At 39.0% G+C, this 19,084-nt stretch overlaps 1 protein-coding gene across 1 annotated transcript in view; it reads right to left on the bottom strand.

Moving 5' to 3' along the window:
- The window catches only part of SPOCK1 (SPARC (osteonectin), cwcv and kazal like domains proteoglycan 1), a 272,406-nt gene that overhangs the window by 87,614 nt on the left and 165,708 nt on the right, over nt 1-19,084 (bottom strand). The window contains exon 6 of the mRNA XM_039701668.1: nt 2,414-2,546. Within this exon, the coding sequence (XP_039557602.1) occupies nt 2,414-2,546 (133 nt within the window). The remainder of the gene's footprint in view (nt 1-2,413; nt 2,547-19,084) is intronic.

The following is a 19,084-nucleotide window of genomic DNA, read 5'->3' as shown; positions in this document are numbered from 1 at the left end:
GAGAATCCCAAAATTGAATTTTGGGGAAATTTGGAACACTGGGGCCTAGGAGAATCTCAGAACTGAATTTTTGGGGAAATGAGGGAATTTGGGACCTGGGAGAATCCCAAAATTGAATTTTGGGGGAATTTGGGTCTGCCTGTCCCACCTGGCTGCCAGCAGCAGGGGAAGCCCAAAATACACTTTCAGAAGATTTTTTCCCCCTAAAACTTAGTGGCCTCTCTCCATTTTTTGTTTGCAAGCTCAGCAGGAATCTGCCCAGTTACAGTTTCCTTGTCACTCACTGCGGGTTCAGAGGTGCAGAGCCAAGACCAGCAAACACATCCCTGCACAAAGCCCTGCCCACACTCCACTATTTTATTTTAATGACCTCTGTAAAGTATTTTCAGCTCATTAACCAAAATTTGTCTTCTAAAAAAATAAATAAATTGAACTTTGCTAGATCAGGAGCAATTGATAATAAAACATACAATAAATAAAGATGAAACAAAGTTGTTTCAGAATAAATGTTTAAAAAATCTCCTTTGGAAAAAAACCCAAAACCCAAAGAGGCAACTTCTGGGAGGTGTCTCTGACAGTCAAATATGTCAGCACCAGGAAATGTTTAATGTCTTCACTGTAGCTGTCAGGCTTATATCATAATGACAATAGCTTAGTGAATTTATAACATTGGCAGTATGTCTGATGAAAACCAGTTAGATCTTATGGTGAAAAACAGAGAAGGCCAAAATGCCCTTTGGAGCTAACAGAGAGGCAGGTACGAGGCACAGAAATGAGTGCACAGCATGACAGAAGATGAAACGAAATATATTTACTACAGAACATCTTATGGACTCAAGAATTCAGATGGAAAAAGTTATTTTTAAAATGAGCCCACCTTAACCATAAATGCCAAAGCCACATTTCTGCAATACACACTCCTCGAGATTATTAAAGAGTAAGTTGTTTAACAGGCAACATGTGGCCATTTTTCCTGCAGTCTGTGTGCACAGATGAGAGTTTCTGCTCTCATTTGCTCCTTCTGGCCATGCAAATCCTTCAGCCAGAACAGGAGAGAAGCTGAAATTACCAAGGCATGGCAGCATTTTAATATTTGTGTCTATTCTCCAGTGGAGAATTCAAGATGCCCAGCTGAGAAAATAATGTAGCTGTCACAACACAGCAGAGAATTTTTTTCCCTGATAGCTTTATTTTCCTGTTTGTTTATTGGTGTTGTTTTTTTTTTTTTTTGGGGGGGGGGGGTTTTGTTTTTTTTTTTGAAGGCTATTTTTGGATTTTAAAAGGTAGTTTTACTGGCTGTTAAACATTACTTTGCATGCATGAATTTAAGAGAACCTTGAGGGCATTCCCTAAAACATGCTTTCCAGTGCCTGAAGTGCTGTTTCTGGGACATGTGTCCAAGGCATAGAAGGCTTTATTTGCTAATGGGAGATCTGGAATGCTGAATGGCTGTGAAGACATTTTCTTTTATTGAGTCAAGCCCTAAGGTGATCGTATTTTCAGTATAACAATGAGTCAATTTATCCCCACTGGGTTATGGGAATTTTTTTATGGTACCATATATGCTGCATCTGGCACACAAGCCTATTAAAGCCACAGGCTAAATGAATTGTAATATGTTACCCACGCAGTCTAGGAAAAAAGAGACAATTAAAAATAAATCTATCACTGAAGAATGATTCTGCTAACTTATTTTATTATTTGGAGACCAAGTCTTAAAAAACCAAAAAACTATCCCCAAATTCTCTTGTCTAAACAAGCCAATCTCATCAAATGATACTTCTTTTTTAGTTGCATCATCAATATGATAGAACAAAAAATTGTTCTACTTCATTAAGAGAAGTGGCCATTTAGAGAAACATGAATCAGGAAAGTCACAAGACTGCAATTTGGCATTCTGATTTGCTGTTTGTCAAACATGGAAAAACCTACATATATCAGCACTTTTTACATGAAAAAGCATTCCTAGATTAACAAAGAGTGCAATTTAATACAGCCTAACAGCAAGAGGCCTTTCACCTTCACCCCACACCCCAGCTGGGGCTGCAGGCAGAGCTCACCTGGCTGCTGTGGGTGTGTCTGTAGGTGTGTCTGTAGGTGTGTCTGGGGGTGTGTCAGCTCACCTGGCTGCTGTGGGTGTGTCAGCTCTGTCACCTTACCTGGTGCTGTGGGTGTGTCTGGGGGGTGTGTCAGCTCACCTGGCTGCTGTAGGTGAGTCTGTGGGTGTGTCTGTAGGTGTGTTTGGGGTGTGTCTGGGTGTGTCAGCTCACCTGGCTGCTGTAGGTGTGTCGGTAGGTGTGTTTGGGGTGTGTCTGTAGGTGTGTTTGGGGTGTGTCTGTGGGTGTCAGCTCACCTGGCTGCTGTAGGTGTGTCTGTAGGTGTGTTTGGGGTGTGTCTGTGGGTGTCAGCTCACCTGGCTGCTGTAGGTGTGTCCGTCGGAGCCGCAGACCGCGCTGGGATGGGCTCCAGGGCAGGGCTTGCACTTTGCCATGTTGGCTGCTCCAGCCCAGTGCTTCTGGGCCAAGTTGCCTTTCTTTTGTCGAAGGCTGTAAAACAAGACACAGCATGGTTTTTGAGAAGTTGGTATAAAACAGATGAATTAGAGCTTCTCTGGATTTTCAGTACAGCATTAATTTAGAATCATTTCAGTTGGAAAAGACCTTTAAGATCATCGAGTCCAACCATTAACCCAGTGCTGCCAAGTCTACTAAACCATGATTTAAAGCAAGTAAATTAAATACAGCTCCTAACAATGCTTTTATAATATGGCATATTACAGCAGGCAATCTAAAAAGTCATAAATTGATAGACACCCCTAGATTTACAATACTTGGTGGTTTTCATTTAGATTTATAACTACAAATGATTTCACTTCAGAATATAGCATTTCTTGAGCTACACAGCATTTCTGGTGATGAAGGCAACATTATCAGGTTGTATTTAGAGACATTTTCACCAGGACTTCTCAGACCTGCCGAACTAGTGCTAAGACAGCAATGATTTTAAAAGAAAATCCTTCAAAAAACATTGTAATTTATACTGTGCTTATAACAATATCACTTATAACAGAATCACTAAACGCTTTTGTCACTGTAGGGGCAGGAGCCATTTTGGCACACCAGCTTACTGAACTATCAGCTGAGGTTCTCAGATCAATCACAGTCCCCCCAGGAATGCCATAAAGTCACAGAGAGCATCTCCAAATCCACCAGTGTGTGCCCCTGGGGAGTGACTGCAGTTCTGTTCAAGTTATAGAAAACTCAATTATTGCATTAAAAATGTCTGTGAAGAAAGACATCTGCTCCAAAAACTTATTGCAAAACGTGCCATTGATTCTGATTAATGGCACATTTTCCTGTCATAATGAACAACTTGACTGATAGGACATTAAGCAATTATCACCAGCCTAATGTTGCGAGCTGATTAAAAGTTTGCTTTAGAAACCCCAATCCAGTGTTACAATGCAGATTCATTTTGGTCATGTGTGCTTGTCTTTCACTTGAAAGCATTTACATGGGAAGGCAAAGCATTGCAGCAGCTTTGCTGGAGACTGGTAAGAAAAATAACTGCCATCTGTTCTTGTACCACAGGAAGAAAAAAGATATGATATAACAGTTCAGCTAGAAATGCATTTGAATGTGCTGCTGAATGACTTTATCACAGTTTTAGAAAAATATATACAGATATTTTTTAAAGCAATTTCACTACAGCTTGCAATTTGCTACACAATACCAACTCTGATGTAATGACACATTCAGCTGCTAAATAATATAAATTCCATTCTTTCATCTCAGTCCTAATTTCACTCAAGTCTAACCTTTGCCAGAGATGAATAGTGCTATTAAGAAGATTGGGACCACAAAAGGAATCCAATCATGATATAATAAACTATGAAAATAGAAGCCAAGTATTTAAGACTAAATTCCCTTGTTATTTTGAAGAAGTCTCCTTAATGCAGAGAGCAGCACTCCCTGTTTCAGGTGCATTTTGCCTACAAAGGTACAATACACCAGGTGCTAGGTGCTGTGCATGGGTGGTTACTGGCTCTGAACCCCCTAAAGCAGCTCTGTGGATCTGATCTCTTATGCTGAGGCTGTACAAACTGTGTATTCAAGTTTTCCACAGTAACTGATTTCTCTGCAGTCCCCCAACTATGCTTTGTTATCAAAATGTAATGATTATCTTATTTTCTCCAGCTCTTTGGATTACAGTAATGACTTTTGGGTTTTTTTTCAGCTTGACAGGAAAATTTCCTCATTTGCTTTACTTACAGCCTGACACTTCTGGAAATGCACAAACTCAGAGTCAAAAATACATTTGAATGTTGTACTGTAGATACTGATGGGCAGACTCTGGAGACAAATATGAAAGGAGCTGTGCTTTTCCTCTGGAGACTGCAGAAGGGCATAGCTTAAAGCAGACTTTTCATTGACCTTAACTTCCACAATTTCAAAAGACAGATCCTTTGCTAGACATGCAATTGTTAAGAAGAATATTTTAGGATTGGTTATAGAAAAACAGCCAAGAAATGCTAAACTTGAAGTGTGTGATTTAGTGCCATCATCATCAAAGCCATCAGCCATGAAGCATGGAGGATGAAGAGGAGTGACTGAACTAACGAGCACCTCATCAAAATTAAATACATTGCAGTTCTTAGCTAGACTGATCCCTAAAATATCACAGGATCTGAGTGGCAAGTATAAACACATTGTACAGCATTTGTGCACCACACTACATCAGGCACTCTACACAATCACATCAAAAGAAAAATCCACTCAGGACAGGGCTGCTTGTCCATCTCTGCACAGCCTTACACCCCTTTGCTCTCAATTTATTTAATCCTTCTTTGATCCCTTCAAGATTCATATTGCAAAGCCAATTCCTATTGGAAAATTCCTCTGAAGCTGATGATGTTTGTCATTCTCCCATTATCACTTAAAAAAAACAAAGAAAGAAAAAAGTAATTAAATTTGATTGTTTCGAGGCATTCCAGCAGCTCATCGAGCCTGGTGGCCCTTTCCATCACTTTACAGAGAGTATAAAGAACATGCACAGCCTTAGGCTTGAGCTCTGCTCTCAGAGCAGCTGCCTGGAAGACAACACCAAGCCTGGAGTGTCCCCTCAGCTGGGGACCACAGCGGGTTCACCTGAGCCCCATTTGTGTGCTCTGCCTGCAGACAATGAAGGAAACATTTACTCTTCCTAACCTCCACATTCATCTTCAGGATCTTCTTTTGGTAATAAAAGGAAGCTTATTCTCTGAAAGAGTGATGCTTAATAACAAGAATTTACAGTGGAGTAGATCCCAAAGCATTTCATTAATATGAAATAAAAACAAAACAATTTTAGTAGCACTTCATATATTGTGTGTAATGAGGCAGGGAATGCTGCAAGGACTCTGAAGCTCCCTCCTTCCTGCAGGTGCATGGAACTAGTAGCACAGCAGCCATTTTTGTTGCAAGAAACAGTCTTGCTTTCAAAAATTAATATATTCTTTTCAAGCTGCAAGTTTTTCCAAAACGATGGTGAAAAGTGCCACTGTATTTGAAGCAAGTCAAAAGTAATTTTTGTTAGCTCAGCCAAGTGAGCAACAGCTGGACGTTTTAACTGGATACCCAGGTTCCCCACCAAAACCACAGCTGAGCACCTATCATGTAAAAGGAACATCTATTTTCCAAAAACAAACATGCATTTTTCTGCAGTCATATATTTGAAAGGCTGGATAGAACTTTTGGAAGCTTTTCAATCCTATAACTCCTAACAACACATCAAACATACAAACAAACAAATTAAAACCTAGACAAGAACATTGGCTGCCATAAGCAGCCAGCCAGCAAATCCCCTCTCAATGGAAGTGCACATTCACATACTCTGGGAATGCTCGGCTATGCTAATTATCTTGGTTTAGAATGAATGTGTCAGGAGCAAGCCAGGCCAAAGCAAATTAGACTTTTTTTTTTTTACAACCAACTTTAATCCTGCTTTAAGACTCAGAGTTGAAAGGATCTACGACTATTTTCACTATTCCAGAAGCTGGAACACATGAATGTTTTGGTCAAGTATTAAGATTTATAGGCAAACCCTGCCTGCCTTTTCTTTGGAGACTGGTGAACCAATGCACCAAAAGGCAGAAGAATTATGGAGCTGGTAAGTTTTACAGCATTCAGCCTCTTGGTATTTTAAAACACAAAGAAATGTCAGTGGTTTAAAGCATTCCCAGTTACATAGGGAGAGTGCACAGTGACTGAAGTCCATTACTCTTTACACAGACACACTGCTCACCACACACTGTGACAATCCAGGGAGCTGCCATCTGCTTGGCTTGCACAGGAGCAGGGACAGTGCCTGAGGCTCTGCAGATGCCACCAGCCAGATGCCAGCAGGGTACAGGGCAGCTCGGGGCAGCCAGAGCCACAGCCAGCTGCACGTCAGCACACGGCTTCCAACACAAAGCCCTGCTCCAAAAGGACCTTGAGGAAACGTGGCTCTTCTCAAGATTTTATGGATTCCAGGTGTGCCCTGGGAGCTCAGCCCCAGCTGGGTGCACTGGCAGCCCCAAGGATGGCAATCACCTGGCCCTGTCCAGCCTGGCTGGGAGCATCAGTGCCGCGCACTGAGAGCCTGCTGGGGAGTTTGAACTGCGCCTTTGATTCAGCAAAAGTTTATCAAACAAAACATCTTAAATTGTCTCAGATTTAAAATAAAGCAGCAACAAAACCCAAAAATGCAAAGCCTTAATTCCTGACCAACCCTTGACTGGATGACATAGGCTGAGCTATTTAGGGAATCTCTGTATCTTTCTGATAGTGATTTTTTCAGGGACAGTACAGAAAAACATATATGGAAAAACATCTGGCAAAGCCAGGGGTCAAAATAAAGGTACTTGCAGAAAAAAAAAAAAGATGTTTTGTTTATTTACATTTGCAATTTATTTACATTTAATTTTGCATTTGACACATGTTCAGACTTTTCATTAAGAAAAAAATGTATAACATTGAAAGTATTCTACTTGGCTTCAAGATCAGTTACTCCCAAATGAACATACAGTAAATTAGCAGATAAGCATTGATGGGTTGAATGCAATTACAAATCAGGTTCCTTTAGCAGGCTGTTGTTTTTGAAAGTCCTGACAAACTTTTAGGATGAAGCAGACAAGTAAATTGAAGTTTATCCTTGGGACTTTAGAACTTACTCAGTAATTTTATTGGACAAGAAAAATACACTTTACCCAAAGGAGTTTTTGTTAGGTGAGTCTTCAAAGGTCTGCTGCAAATAACAGCAGAAAGTTTCTCAAAAACCCCAACAAATAAGTTACACAATGTCTTCTGACAGAAAGTATCAGGTAAACAAATAGTGAGATTGGTACTGTCTCTTCTTGTTCTTTAACTTGGTGTTTCAGTGATGTTACACAACCATAGAATTTGGTTCAATTCATGTTGTAAATTACTTACACCTATCGTGTTTTCTGGGCTTAAAATCATACAGCTACTTATTTCAGGTCCTATTGAGCAGTACTGAGCTGGTTGGGATTTTTTTTTTATTTTTGATAGAACAAGGCCTTATGTACAAAATACTGACTTGACAAACCCAAATTATTTCATGGGCATAAACTGGTGTTACTGAGCTTTTATTGACATTGCCACTCCCAGCTGGGCTGACTGCAGGAAAGGCCATCTCTTTCCAACAGTCTCTTCCAGAGACTTATTGCATGAAGAAACAGCCATGTCACCATCCTCAGGGTTTGTAGGTTCCCTGGAAGGAAGGTTTGAGTTAGGCACCCACAGGAGGGGCCACCCACTGTAAGGATTCTCCAGGTAAACCTGTCTTTGGGGCTCTGTGAGTTGTGTACTGGAGTTTTCAATTATAACTCTCACGGAGACATTCCTCAAGATTAGGATTAACTTCATCCATCCTTCTTTCTTTCTGGACCTTAAATCAAACAAAAATTCCTAAGTCACATAAAACTATTTTAAGCTCTATTGAAACAAAATTGAAAAGTTCAGTGGACCAGAGCTGGTACCAGAAGCTGGAAGGAACTCTGACAGCAAACTTGAATGGCTTCCTGAAGCTGGAACAATTCACAGTGAGAACAGTTTAAAATGTACTGGCTGTACCTTCTCCATGCCTCATGCATAGTTTGTTCATGTCCCCCTGAAGGAAGCTTATCACACTGAAGATAAAGCCAGCAGTGCCTGCCTGTTTTTATCTTGCCTTTGCATAAGTTGTTTCTCTTGTTCTCGAGGAAAAGAATGACAAACCTGAAATTTGCCAGTATAGATGGCAGTGTTCTCTTCTCTCTTTGTGTCATTTTGGTATTCTGCTAGAGTTAAGAGCTTGGCCTCATTTCTAGAATCTTTCATATTTTTGTGTATACCTTGAGCCACTACCAGTCAAGATTTGTGAAGAAAATAGTTTACACATATTACTTGGGAAAAAAAAAAAAAAAGGTGCTATGGTATTGAATCTGATACAGACTCTTTATTTAATACAAACACTGTAAAATGAGAACAGACATGATTACAGCAATTTCTCCACCTGGGTTTTACACTTTCAGATACAAAGAATAATAACATGCAGCCTTGCATTTCAGCATTGTCCCACTGTACTAAGTACCACTTTCCCTGATTTCAATATTCAAAGAAATAACTTCACCTAACTGGTTTTACTTTCTCTTGCTGCCTTTCTGTCTTCTCCCCAGCAGATCTGGCTTAAAAGAACCATAAGAAATAAAAAGGCCACTGCTCACTGGTGGATGTGCAAAGGTTTTAATGGGGCTTGGTGATAGCTGGGGACCCTTCTGGCAGAATGGAACTCATTCAAGACTGGCCCCCACAGTAAATGGATACTCGCTATTCTTTCAAAAAATGACATTGATGAGATTATATTAACAATTAAGTCTGTCCAGAGAGAACCAGTAGCCACTGGAGTGTTCCCACAAAGTAACTGGTACTCAGAAGACTGGGCTAGAGATGACAAATTTAGGGAATAAAATGAGAACAGACATGATTACAGCAATTTCTCCACCTGGGTTTTACACTTTCAGATACAAAGAATAATAACATGCAGCCTTGCATTTCAGCATTGTCCCACTGTACTAAGTACCACTTTCCCTGATTTCAATATTCAAAGAAATAACTTCACCTAACTGGTTTTACTTTCTCTTGCTGCCTTTCTGTCTTCTCCCCAGCAGATCTGGCTTAAAAGAACCATAAGAAATAAAAAGGCCACTGCTCACTGGTGGATGTGCAAAGGTTTTAATGGGGTTTGGTGATAGCTGGGGACCCTTCTGGCAGAATGGAACTCATTCAAGACTGGCCCCCACAGTAAAGGGATACTCTACTTGCTATTCTTTCAAAAAATGACATTGATGAGATTATATTAACAATTAAGTCTGTACAGAGAGAACTAGTAGCCACTGGCGTGTTCCCACAAAGCAACTGGTACTCAGAAGACAGGGTTAGGGATGACAAATTTAGGGAGGAATTAAAGCAAAACCTCAAGTGCTGAAGTGAAAGTGTACAGGTGTCATTTCAGTGAAATGAAAAACATGGATTTCCAAGGGAAGAGGAAGAGTTGAGCCTCTCTTTCTTACCAACAGTAAGAAGATGTCTTGAAATAAGCACAGGGGAAACAACATTCTAGGAGGAACTTTTCAGCTGGATGTAGGGAAGGTTGAAAGATGTTGTACAGTGTATGTTTTGCAAGAACACCCCCTGATACATCTTGCAGGGAAAATGCCCTGAAGATTCTTGCATGGATCCCACTAGGTCCAGCTGGCAACCAGCCCTGGAAAGAGAACAAAGGGCCTGGGGGCCCAGGGTCCTCAGGGTTATCAGTTCAGCAGGATGAAGGAATGTTGTTATTTTTTAACTTTCTCTGTGTTTTAAAGGAAGAAATTACTTGGAAAAGCTGACACAGATTCTGAGAGTCTGGAAGGTCAGAAAAACTCTAGTGAATTTGACTGAGGTGATGCAGCTGCTGCAGGTGACTGCTGAGATCCTGCAACACCAGTGAAAGAACCCCAAATGCAACCACTTGAGCAAGGCTACTCAGAAAGCAGCAAGGTCTATGTCTAAACAGATATAATATGTAATTTAAATATGGATACTCTGAAACTATGAGGACAACTCACTCTGCACAGTATCAGGGTCTCAGCACAAGCATCTTTCTGAGATGTTAGTTCTTGCTTTACTTCTTCCTGGACTAAAAATGATAAGGTTGTTTATTAAGGCCATTAGAGAAGCGCAAGGATTTCTGCCTTTGAGCACTCAATGCATAAAAATGGTGTTTGAAAGTTCCACTTACAGTCTTAGCTAACAGATTGTTGTGCTTATAGGCAATTCATTTTTTAATCTAAATTCTAAATGATTTTCAACTTTTAGACCTAATACATATGCTCAACAGCTGCACAGGTATGAAAACAGGCAAAGTATACAAAGCAAAAGAACCAAACCAAAAAATCCACACAAACATAAAATCCCAGTGTTCTTAAAAGTCATTGTGCTCTCCTGAATAAATAACATAGCTTCTAAACTCTGCCTGTTCTCATGAATTTTTATAAGAGAATTATTTTCCTTTTCATCGTTATTTTTCTACTAACATAAAAAGGAATCTCAGATACCAAACTATGTAAAAAAGAAATGAAGTGCCTTGAATTTCAAAGGAGGAGGGGAGATAGCAGGAAGTTTGTAATTAAAGCTGAAATCTTATTCACCACTGCTCAGTTTGCAGGAATCTTCAGCCCTGGATTTCACGTGATGAATGAGATTCAAGAACTTGGCACCAAGCACGTAAAGATGAAGTGTGCAGCAAATATATTATCTTTTTTTTTTTTTTGGTAGTGGCCCTCTTTCTTTCCTTCTAGGACAGTTTATTGGTTTTCCCCCATTACCAAAGAAGAACACATTTTGAAAGGATAAAGGAAGCTTTTCTCTGCCCAGGATCTGATTACCTGATATTAAAATAATGCATTGATCAGGTCTGCCTCCTCCTGCTGGCAGAACTTGCCAAGATCTCCAAGGAGGCTGAATTGCTGATGGTGTGTGAGATTAATCTGAGCTGTCAGGTTGTTTGGGGAGGAAAGTTGATCCTCCCTCACTATGCCCTGTTTCATGCAATTAGACAGGTTCAAAATTGTTTTCCCTAAACCTGGCAGAGCAGCCATTTCCCACCAGTTCCCTTCTCCAGCTCATATTTCTAGTTCCAGTGTTGAACCCTGCATAACCATAGCTGTGCAAACAGGTGCAGGTTACTTAGTAAGGCTAAAATTCAAGGCAGATTTCTTGGCAGCATTTAATAACATTTTACAGCTCCAACCTGACCGATGAATCTCCCAAAAGCTGAAGACAGAACAGCTTTCAAACCACCCTCAGTCTTGGCCAAATGCAGAGGTCTGTGAAGTTTAGCACCATCAAAGCTCTGATGTCTCCCCAGACATTCAGCATTTTGGCAGAATGGAACTGATGGAACAAATGAATGGCCTGAAAAAGGTGACAGACCCACCCTGGGGTCTTGCTCAGCTCCATGTCCTTCAGCTGAGTTTATAACCCAGCCTTATTTATACTGTCATGTGCAACACAACCTTTAATTCTACATTCCAAAAGGCTCCACTGCCCAAAGTGTGAGGGTTTGGTTGTTTGGTTGTTTTTTTTTTTTCTGAAGCAAAAAAGTTCAGAAATCTTATTGTCACGTTGCAACTGCAAGGGAGAAAAATCAATGCTGCCCCCCCAAAGCATCCTCAGACAGCTCAGCTGTGTTCTGCTTCATTATGTTGCTTTTGCTTATCCTAAGGCAAATTACATGCTATCCTCAAAAAAAAAAAAAAAAAAAAAAAAAAAAAAAAAAAAAAAATTGACATTTTGCTGGTAGGGATGAGAAAGTAAATGAATTTTAAAAATATAGTAAAAATTCTCGCCCTTAAGGCGCTAAATCGAATGTTTCTGTTTAAAAATGACTGCACAGTACTCCTGTTCTTGAATACTTTGTGCCATGGTTCAAACAATTGGTTACAAGCTGTGCTAGCAAAATATTTGCCCCTTCTGACACATTTTATTATGAGATAGGCTTATTAAATTATCAAGAAAGCTACAGCAGATTAAGCTGCTGAGGATTTTTACAATTAGCATTGATTATCTAAGAATTCATGTGTGATTTCTGAACGGAATTGGCTTGTCAAACAACAGACAATTAAAAAAAAAAATCAATCCCAAAGCCACCTCCAGAGTGTAGTCAGAATCCACTATTCAAGGTAGGTTGGGGGAAATAATCAGAATGCAGTTTCCTATGTCAGAATAGAATGAATGTTAGTGAAGTGCATGCAAACTAAACCAGTTATAAATACTATAAGGAGCTGAGTAATTTTAAAATCCCATCCTTTTTAGCATCTAAATAGGCTAATGCCCCTGTTGCTTATTCAGCACTGCTGATTTATGGAGCTCAGTACTATGAATGTCTAAACATTCTGCTGAATTTCTCACCGCATTCAGTGCTGTCTGTCTGGTTATTGGATGCTGGAGATGGAGCTCATAATATCTAGACCATTCCCAGCTTCTCAAATGAGGCCATCAGAAGCATTAACCCATCTTATATCAGGCTGTGTCTTAATGAAAGGTGACTACAGCTTCAGGAAGGGCCCAACTGATGGACAGCATTTACATAATCACATTAATTTATGATACAAACTGAATGCACATGATCCAGTGCAGGGACAGCACACAGTGAAACACACCTTTGGGTAAAATTTGAAGATGAATTCAATTGACATACTTGCAGAAACTGCAAGATATACATTTCATGAGGTACTTCTACTGAGTGTTTAAGGTCTCACTTTGCTGTGACCTTGAATCATGAAGCCCAGCACCCGTGCCTTACAAACCATCCCTTCTTCCCATATTCTTTCACCAGGTAGCTCCAGAGGCCCCTGTACCACAGAGGTTAAGGTGGCAATGTATCTACTCATACTTTTGATATTTTCACCCGTGCCTTACAAACCATCCCTTCTTCCCATATTCTTTCACCAGGTAGGTCCAGAGGCCTCTATACCACAGAGGTTAAGGTGGTGTTAAAAGGCAATGTATCTACTAATACTTTTGATATTTGCAGCATTTTATAGATGCTTCCTCAAAAATTTACTTTCAATTTTACTGTGATTTTACAATGTGAAAAAGTAAGACTCAATCAGTGGCATATTTAGATAGAAAGCACAACATTACCTGGGACTTTAGCAGGTTTTGTAAAAAAAATTAAATAGTTTGCTGCTGAGTTATTACACAGGAATCAGTTTGGGGTATTGTTGGCTTAAGATGTGCCACCTTACTTTCCATCACTTCTTGCCACCCAAATTTCACTTCACCTACTCACTACTGATTCCTTGGACTCCATTCTTATTCTTTCCACAGTTTCTCTCTTGCTGTGGTAGAAATCTGGGACTGTACTAATTCTTTATCACTGTAAATTAATGCTATTATTTTCCCCCAAAGTTGTTGCATTTCTTCAAAGAACACTTTTGTTTTCTCAAATCCTACAGACTCTGGTCTATCTTCTGCCTGACTGGCTTAGCTGACTTTCTCCTCTAGCCCTATTTTCCCAAGATCTGGTCAGCTATTTTAAGGGAAATTTTATAAAATTGTGAAAAAATTGCAGCATCCTTTCTTACTCACTGCTGTATTTAAACATTTTGATTCTAATCCTTAAGCCTGACTGCTTGGCCCTGACGTCCTCCCCCTCAATCTCCTTTTCCTCACACTTTTTCCCTCCTACTTCTGAAACTTTCTTCTGCTTCATTCAACCTCAAAAATGAGGCCCCTAGGAGAAGCAGTTATTTCTTCATCTACTCCTGCCTGCTCTTTTCCTCTCTGCTAGGATGTATCATATTAAGTGTTATATTCTCTCTAAATTGTATCTCAATGTCATTTTGGTGCTTTATCTGTAATAGTTTAGTCTTCTTCCCCTTCTACACTTGAGTCCTTGGAAGTCTGAGAAACTTTATAGGTGTCCTCTCTGGCTTATCCTTCCATCTCTTTGCACTATTATTGCCATTTCCTCTCAGGAACATCTTGTCCACATTAGAAGCTCACTATGTCAAGACCAAATATCCCGTATTTCTTCCCACATCATCTTACTGTTTCAGCTGCTATTTCCCTGTCACATTTGTTATCTGGATTTGTTCTTTAACCATATCCTCCCTTGCCCAGCTGCAAACCAGAGCACATTATCTTTCTGCTTTCCACAATGCCCAAGAGGCAATCATGAATTTAGCTATGTCCTGTATCTTCTTAAAATTCTTTCAGATTATCTAAGCAATCATTCTCTCATTTCATTTGTTTACAATCTATTCTTCTCTTATTTTCTGTCTGTACACTACTTAGGGTACAAATATACTTTTACATTTAGGGCTAATTAAGTAAATAATACTTTTGGTGAGGGCAGGACATATTTGCAAAGGTAAAATACAAAATATGAGTTTGTTTCATTCCAGAGCTGAAAACTAATTTACATGCTCTGAGATACCTTCTTCATAAGCCTATTTCCTTCCATCTAAAGGAAGACAGAGGCTGATGAAATCTTCCTCTGAGGGTTGTATGATAGCAGCTGTAAGGCTGGCTTTTTGTGTTGATAACTGTGCTTCAGATTCACGCTCTACTGATCCTCATTTTTTCTCTACCTTTTGGAATTTAGCAGAGGGCCCTCTAAACACTGAACATCAGCAGCACTGAAACTTCAGCTTGTATTTCCTGACAAGCCTCTGCAGCCAGTTTATCTCATCTTGATGGTGATCCTGAGGTGTCAGTGTCAGAGCAGCTCCCTCCTGGGCTGGGAGGAGGGCAGGGTTTCCATTTCAGCACTCACATTTCTGGTGTGCTGCACAGGGCTGGGTGAAACTCTTTCTGAAATGAAAAAGCTCTCATTGTGTCTCATCCATAGGGGTTTCTAAATGCACTATGAACCTGTTACACAGGCAGGCAGCTGGTTCAAAATGAAGCAAAATTTTCTGAACTAACGAAAGAACTAATTAGCAAAACCCCCAGACTTCTCAGCTAAGATAAAGTGTTGTTGCAAATGAAAAATTTATACACAGATAAAACAGAGGCTCAAGAAATTAACTATGGATGAGGTGCTAAGCAGGAGTGACCGTGGTGTAATTCAGCTTGGCAGTCCTGGGCTCTGGGTAAACTGGAGTAGCTAAGACTACAAAAATCTGTCAAAGGACTTGAAAGAGATTTAAAGCTATCCAGAATAATGGCACACACATTACAACATAGGGCAATGAATAATGGACAGAATAATTGATGCAACAAAACTATAAAGTGTCCTTTTTGTTCAACATGAACCATCTATTTAAATGCCAATAAGGTACAGATTCAGAATTTGTAAAAAAAAGGAAAGAAGAAGCAGAGGATGTGTAAGTTTCTTGTGTTTCTATCTTCTGAACTGCAAGGTAAGGGACTGGATGCCAGACTGGAGGAGCTGGTTTGGGTCTTCATTAATGTTTTCATCTGTTTTTAAGCAGCTCTGTTTACCTGACTTTTTAACTCATTAAACAAATTAACAAAAACCTCACATTATGTCTTACTACTAAGGTTAATTAGTTTTCCACAGTTGAGGATCACTGATTGTAACAACCAACTAATCAGAATGGTTTGTTTTGTTTCATAAAAGTAGATGGATTGCATGGTGATTAAAGCTAGAGGCCAGATAAATCAGTGAAGCAAAATTCCCTACTGTCACTCCCCCTATACATTAAAGAAAATTTTCCTAGATATGATCATAATAAAGCTGACAATAATAAAGCTGACAAAACTTGCAATACAAAAACTAAGCAGACTCTATTGTTTCTTACTAATATTAGTAAGCAAAAAAAAAATAAATTGAAAGGCCCAAAATTTTTGCCAGTGAAAGGAGGAAAAAAAGGGGAAACAGAAGAAAAATTGACAAAATTGCAGGAGAATCTGAAGTCATAGGGCGGCAATCTGCATTGGTGACAGGCTGAATATTAATTGTGAACAAAATATGTTAGATCTGAATGTGAACAGTGTTAATAAAAAGTTTGTAAAGATTTACTTGCAGAAGTGACATAACTTCAATACTTGAAATATATTCAGCAAGAGCTCTACAATTCTTTTCTAGTAGAGTTGCTACTTGAAAAATTTACAGGTTATTGATTCAGTCTGGGTCAGAACAGTGGCTGTAGTAGAAAAGTCTTCTAATCCAAGTCAAAACTGTTGAGACCATCCTTCCATGACCTCCTTAAAAAAAATCAGCTGCACAATCCTTCAGGAAGGACAAAAAAAACAGTGAAAATAATTGAGATTTCAATGAAATGCACAGCATGTTTTAGCCTTTGGATGTATTTTTCTTTTTGGAAAAGTAACATAGTTTTGAAATTTGACATGGTTGTAAAAGAGCCTCTAGATACAAAATTGTTCTTTATTTTAAAACTGCATGACATTGTGTAGGAGAGTGTTCATACAGATGTGTGAGATAACATAAGCCCTCACTAAGGGACAAAATAATTTCTTTTCAAAGTGAAGACCTAGACAGGAGAAAAGCACAGTGGCTGTCAGAGAATGTTTATTTCATGACAAGTTTTGCTGCTGGAGTTAAAGTAAAATGTAAGCAAAACACTGCAGTAATTAGAGTGATCACATCACTAAGTGTTCAAAAGAATTGTGAGTTTTTCTCTTCCTGAATGCTGCAGGTGTAGTAGCAAGTCCTCAGAACACTTTGAAGCATCTGCTTTCCCTGTAAAACTATGCAGAGAGGTAATGATAGAAATTGCCTATTCTTTATATGCACAGAAAAAAAGATAGGTTGAAGGCTATTGGGAAATTCTACTTTGCAATATTATTATTTATTAAAGATACTGTCCCAGGAAATGGAAAAGAAAGGAGACCAGAGATGGTTTTTTAGTAGTTGGCATTCATCAGAAACCAGTGAAGACCCAGGCAAAGGATTTCATCTTTCACAAATCATAATACACTGTGTTTAATAGCTATCATTTTAGAAATAAAATATGAAAGCAGCAATGCTGGATCACTTCCAAATAATGAAAGTAGAAGAAAAAATGTCTCTCAAAACTTGTCCAGGAGCAGATTCATACTCTATCTCCAGAGATAATAATGAAAGATAATGTTTTACTTTCTCTAGGTGCAAATGATAATTGAATACTCAAGTCAGTTGGAGCTGTCTATATGCTACTGGCTCTCTTCACAAGCTTAGCATGAAATAAATTTGTCATTCCATAAGGACAGGAGGTGATGACAGCACCATTCTGATTTGACTGTCTTCTCAAAGGTGTGCTGGGAAGTTGTGGGAGTGGATTTTATTTACAACAGCAGTAGAGACTCAGTAAATCCTGAGTGCCAGCTGAGTGCCATAACCATCAGGCTACTGGGTGAATTTGGCATAATTAATGAAGAGATCAATCTCTTCTCCAATTAACACCAAAGGAAAGGAATAAAACCTCCAGACTTTCAGGGAAAGAGAAGTCAATAACCACTCAAAGAAGATCCAGGAGTCTATTCTACCTGAGTGACAAGGCTTGAACCTCTCTTTTTCACATTCTACATTCAAGGTCTCTTTGTCATCCTACTCACATTTGTGAGGTGAGAGACTTTCTTGTCAAGAACTATTCTTTACATTGCTAGAAAATGTTTTGTTGAATTGACAGGAAAGCCATTTTGTCAGAAGACTCCAGAACACATCTACTCAATGCTTAGAGCTGAAAGCTTGTTTTCATTTTGAGCTTATTTCTATTTCCACTTTCCCAAAATGTTCCAATGCTCAAAAAAATCTCAGCAAGGAGTCGAGTGCAAACTGAGCAAAAGCTACACAGAGAATTCTTCAATGTTAACAGCTAATCCAAGAACAATAAATTCCCCACAGTTTTAAGTACTTTATCTAATTGCAATATTTGATTTCATAGAGGTGGCAATTTTATACTGACTGCAGTGACTGTAGTGCAAGATTTCATCTTTTTTTTTTTTAACCACTAGTTGGAGGAGGAAATAACTCTATGGGATGTGCCAGAATTTTTGATTTTTTTAAATTGCAGTTACTGAACATTCTGTATTTGCTTGTAATGAATCTTTTAGGATTTCATTGTGAAAGTAGAGAACATAAATGCAGTAAGTGATAACAAAATGAAGGCTTGATAATTCTCTCTTAACTAATTTGAAAACTTGTTAATCTTCCTGCCCCTGCTATTTCACAAAGATTTAATAACACAGATCTGTAAAAATATTTCATGGTAATTATGCTCCATTAATGTAATGGAATCTATCATGATATATTTCCTATTTATTTATTTCAGACAGCTCTATGCAGTAGCTGGTTTAGCAGCTTAGAATGAATATACAGATCAAAGACACCATAGAATAGTTTCAGTTGGAAGGGACCTGTAAAACATCATCAAGTCCAACCCCCTGCAATGAGCAGAATGTTCTCCTTATGCTCATGAGATTTTCTGCTCCACCTCTCAAGATGCAGAAGATGCTCAGGGGAATTAAATCATCATATATAACAAGACTGCTTTAAGCCTTGAGATAGAAGCAATATTCTTCCAAAAGTGCTAAGGTATTACTCTTTGTGCCTAAAAGGTGAATGGCTCAGCATCACCTTTCTATATGTAACAGTGATACCTGAGCGAACACATTTAAAGAAGCAAAATATTTGGGGTTGATTTCTAATCATGTTTAGCGCTGCCTACATACAGAGCTTTGAGCAAAATGTACTTTGGTGGCTCATGTCCATAAATAATTTCATCTGTGGTTCATTGGTCGAAGTAATCTGATACAAAATGACTAAACTGAAAATCTGTAGGTAGACCTCTTGAGCTCTGGCTAAGCACTAAGGAGGCAATCATAAGCTTGTTAATAGAAAGAGAATGATAGAAATTGAAATATTAAAGAAGGAGGAAGTAATAGATTAAAAGTTAATTTTGATAACATAACATGCACCAAATAAAAAAATGATTGATGCAAGAAGGTCCCTTTCATTGTTTTCATGTGCTATTTCTTTCAAAAGAGTGCCATTAGATGGAACTGCATGGCTCTGAAAGGGATCAAACACCAAAGACTATCTTTTT

Source organism: Passer montanus, unplaced genomic scaffold (genome assembly GCF_014805655.1).
Source record: "Passer montanus isolate IOZ18808 unplaced genomic scaffold, ASM1480565v1 scaffold15, whole genome shotgun sequence".
Classification (NCBI taxonomy): domain Eukaryota; kingdom Metazoa; phylum Chordata; class Aves; order Passeriformes; family Passeridae; genus Passer; species Passer montanus.
Note: the sequence above shows the minus strand (reverse complement) of the source record. Positions and strands in the feature narration are given on the sequence as shown.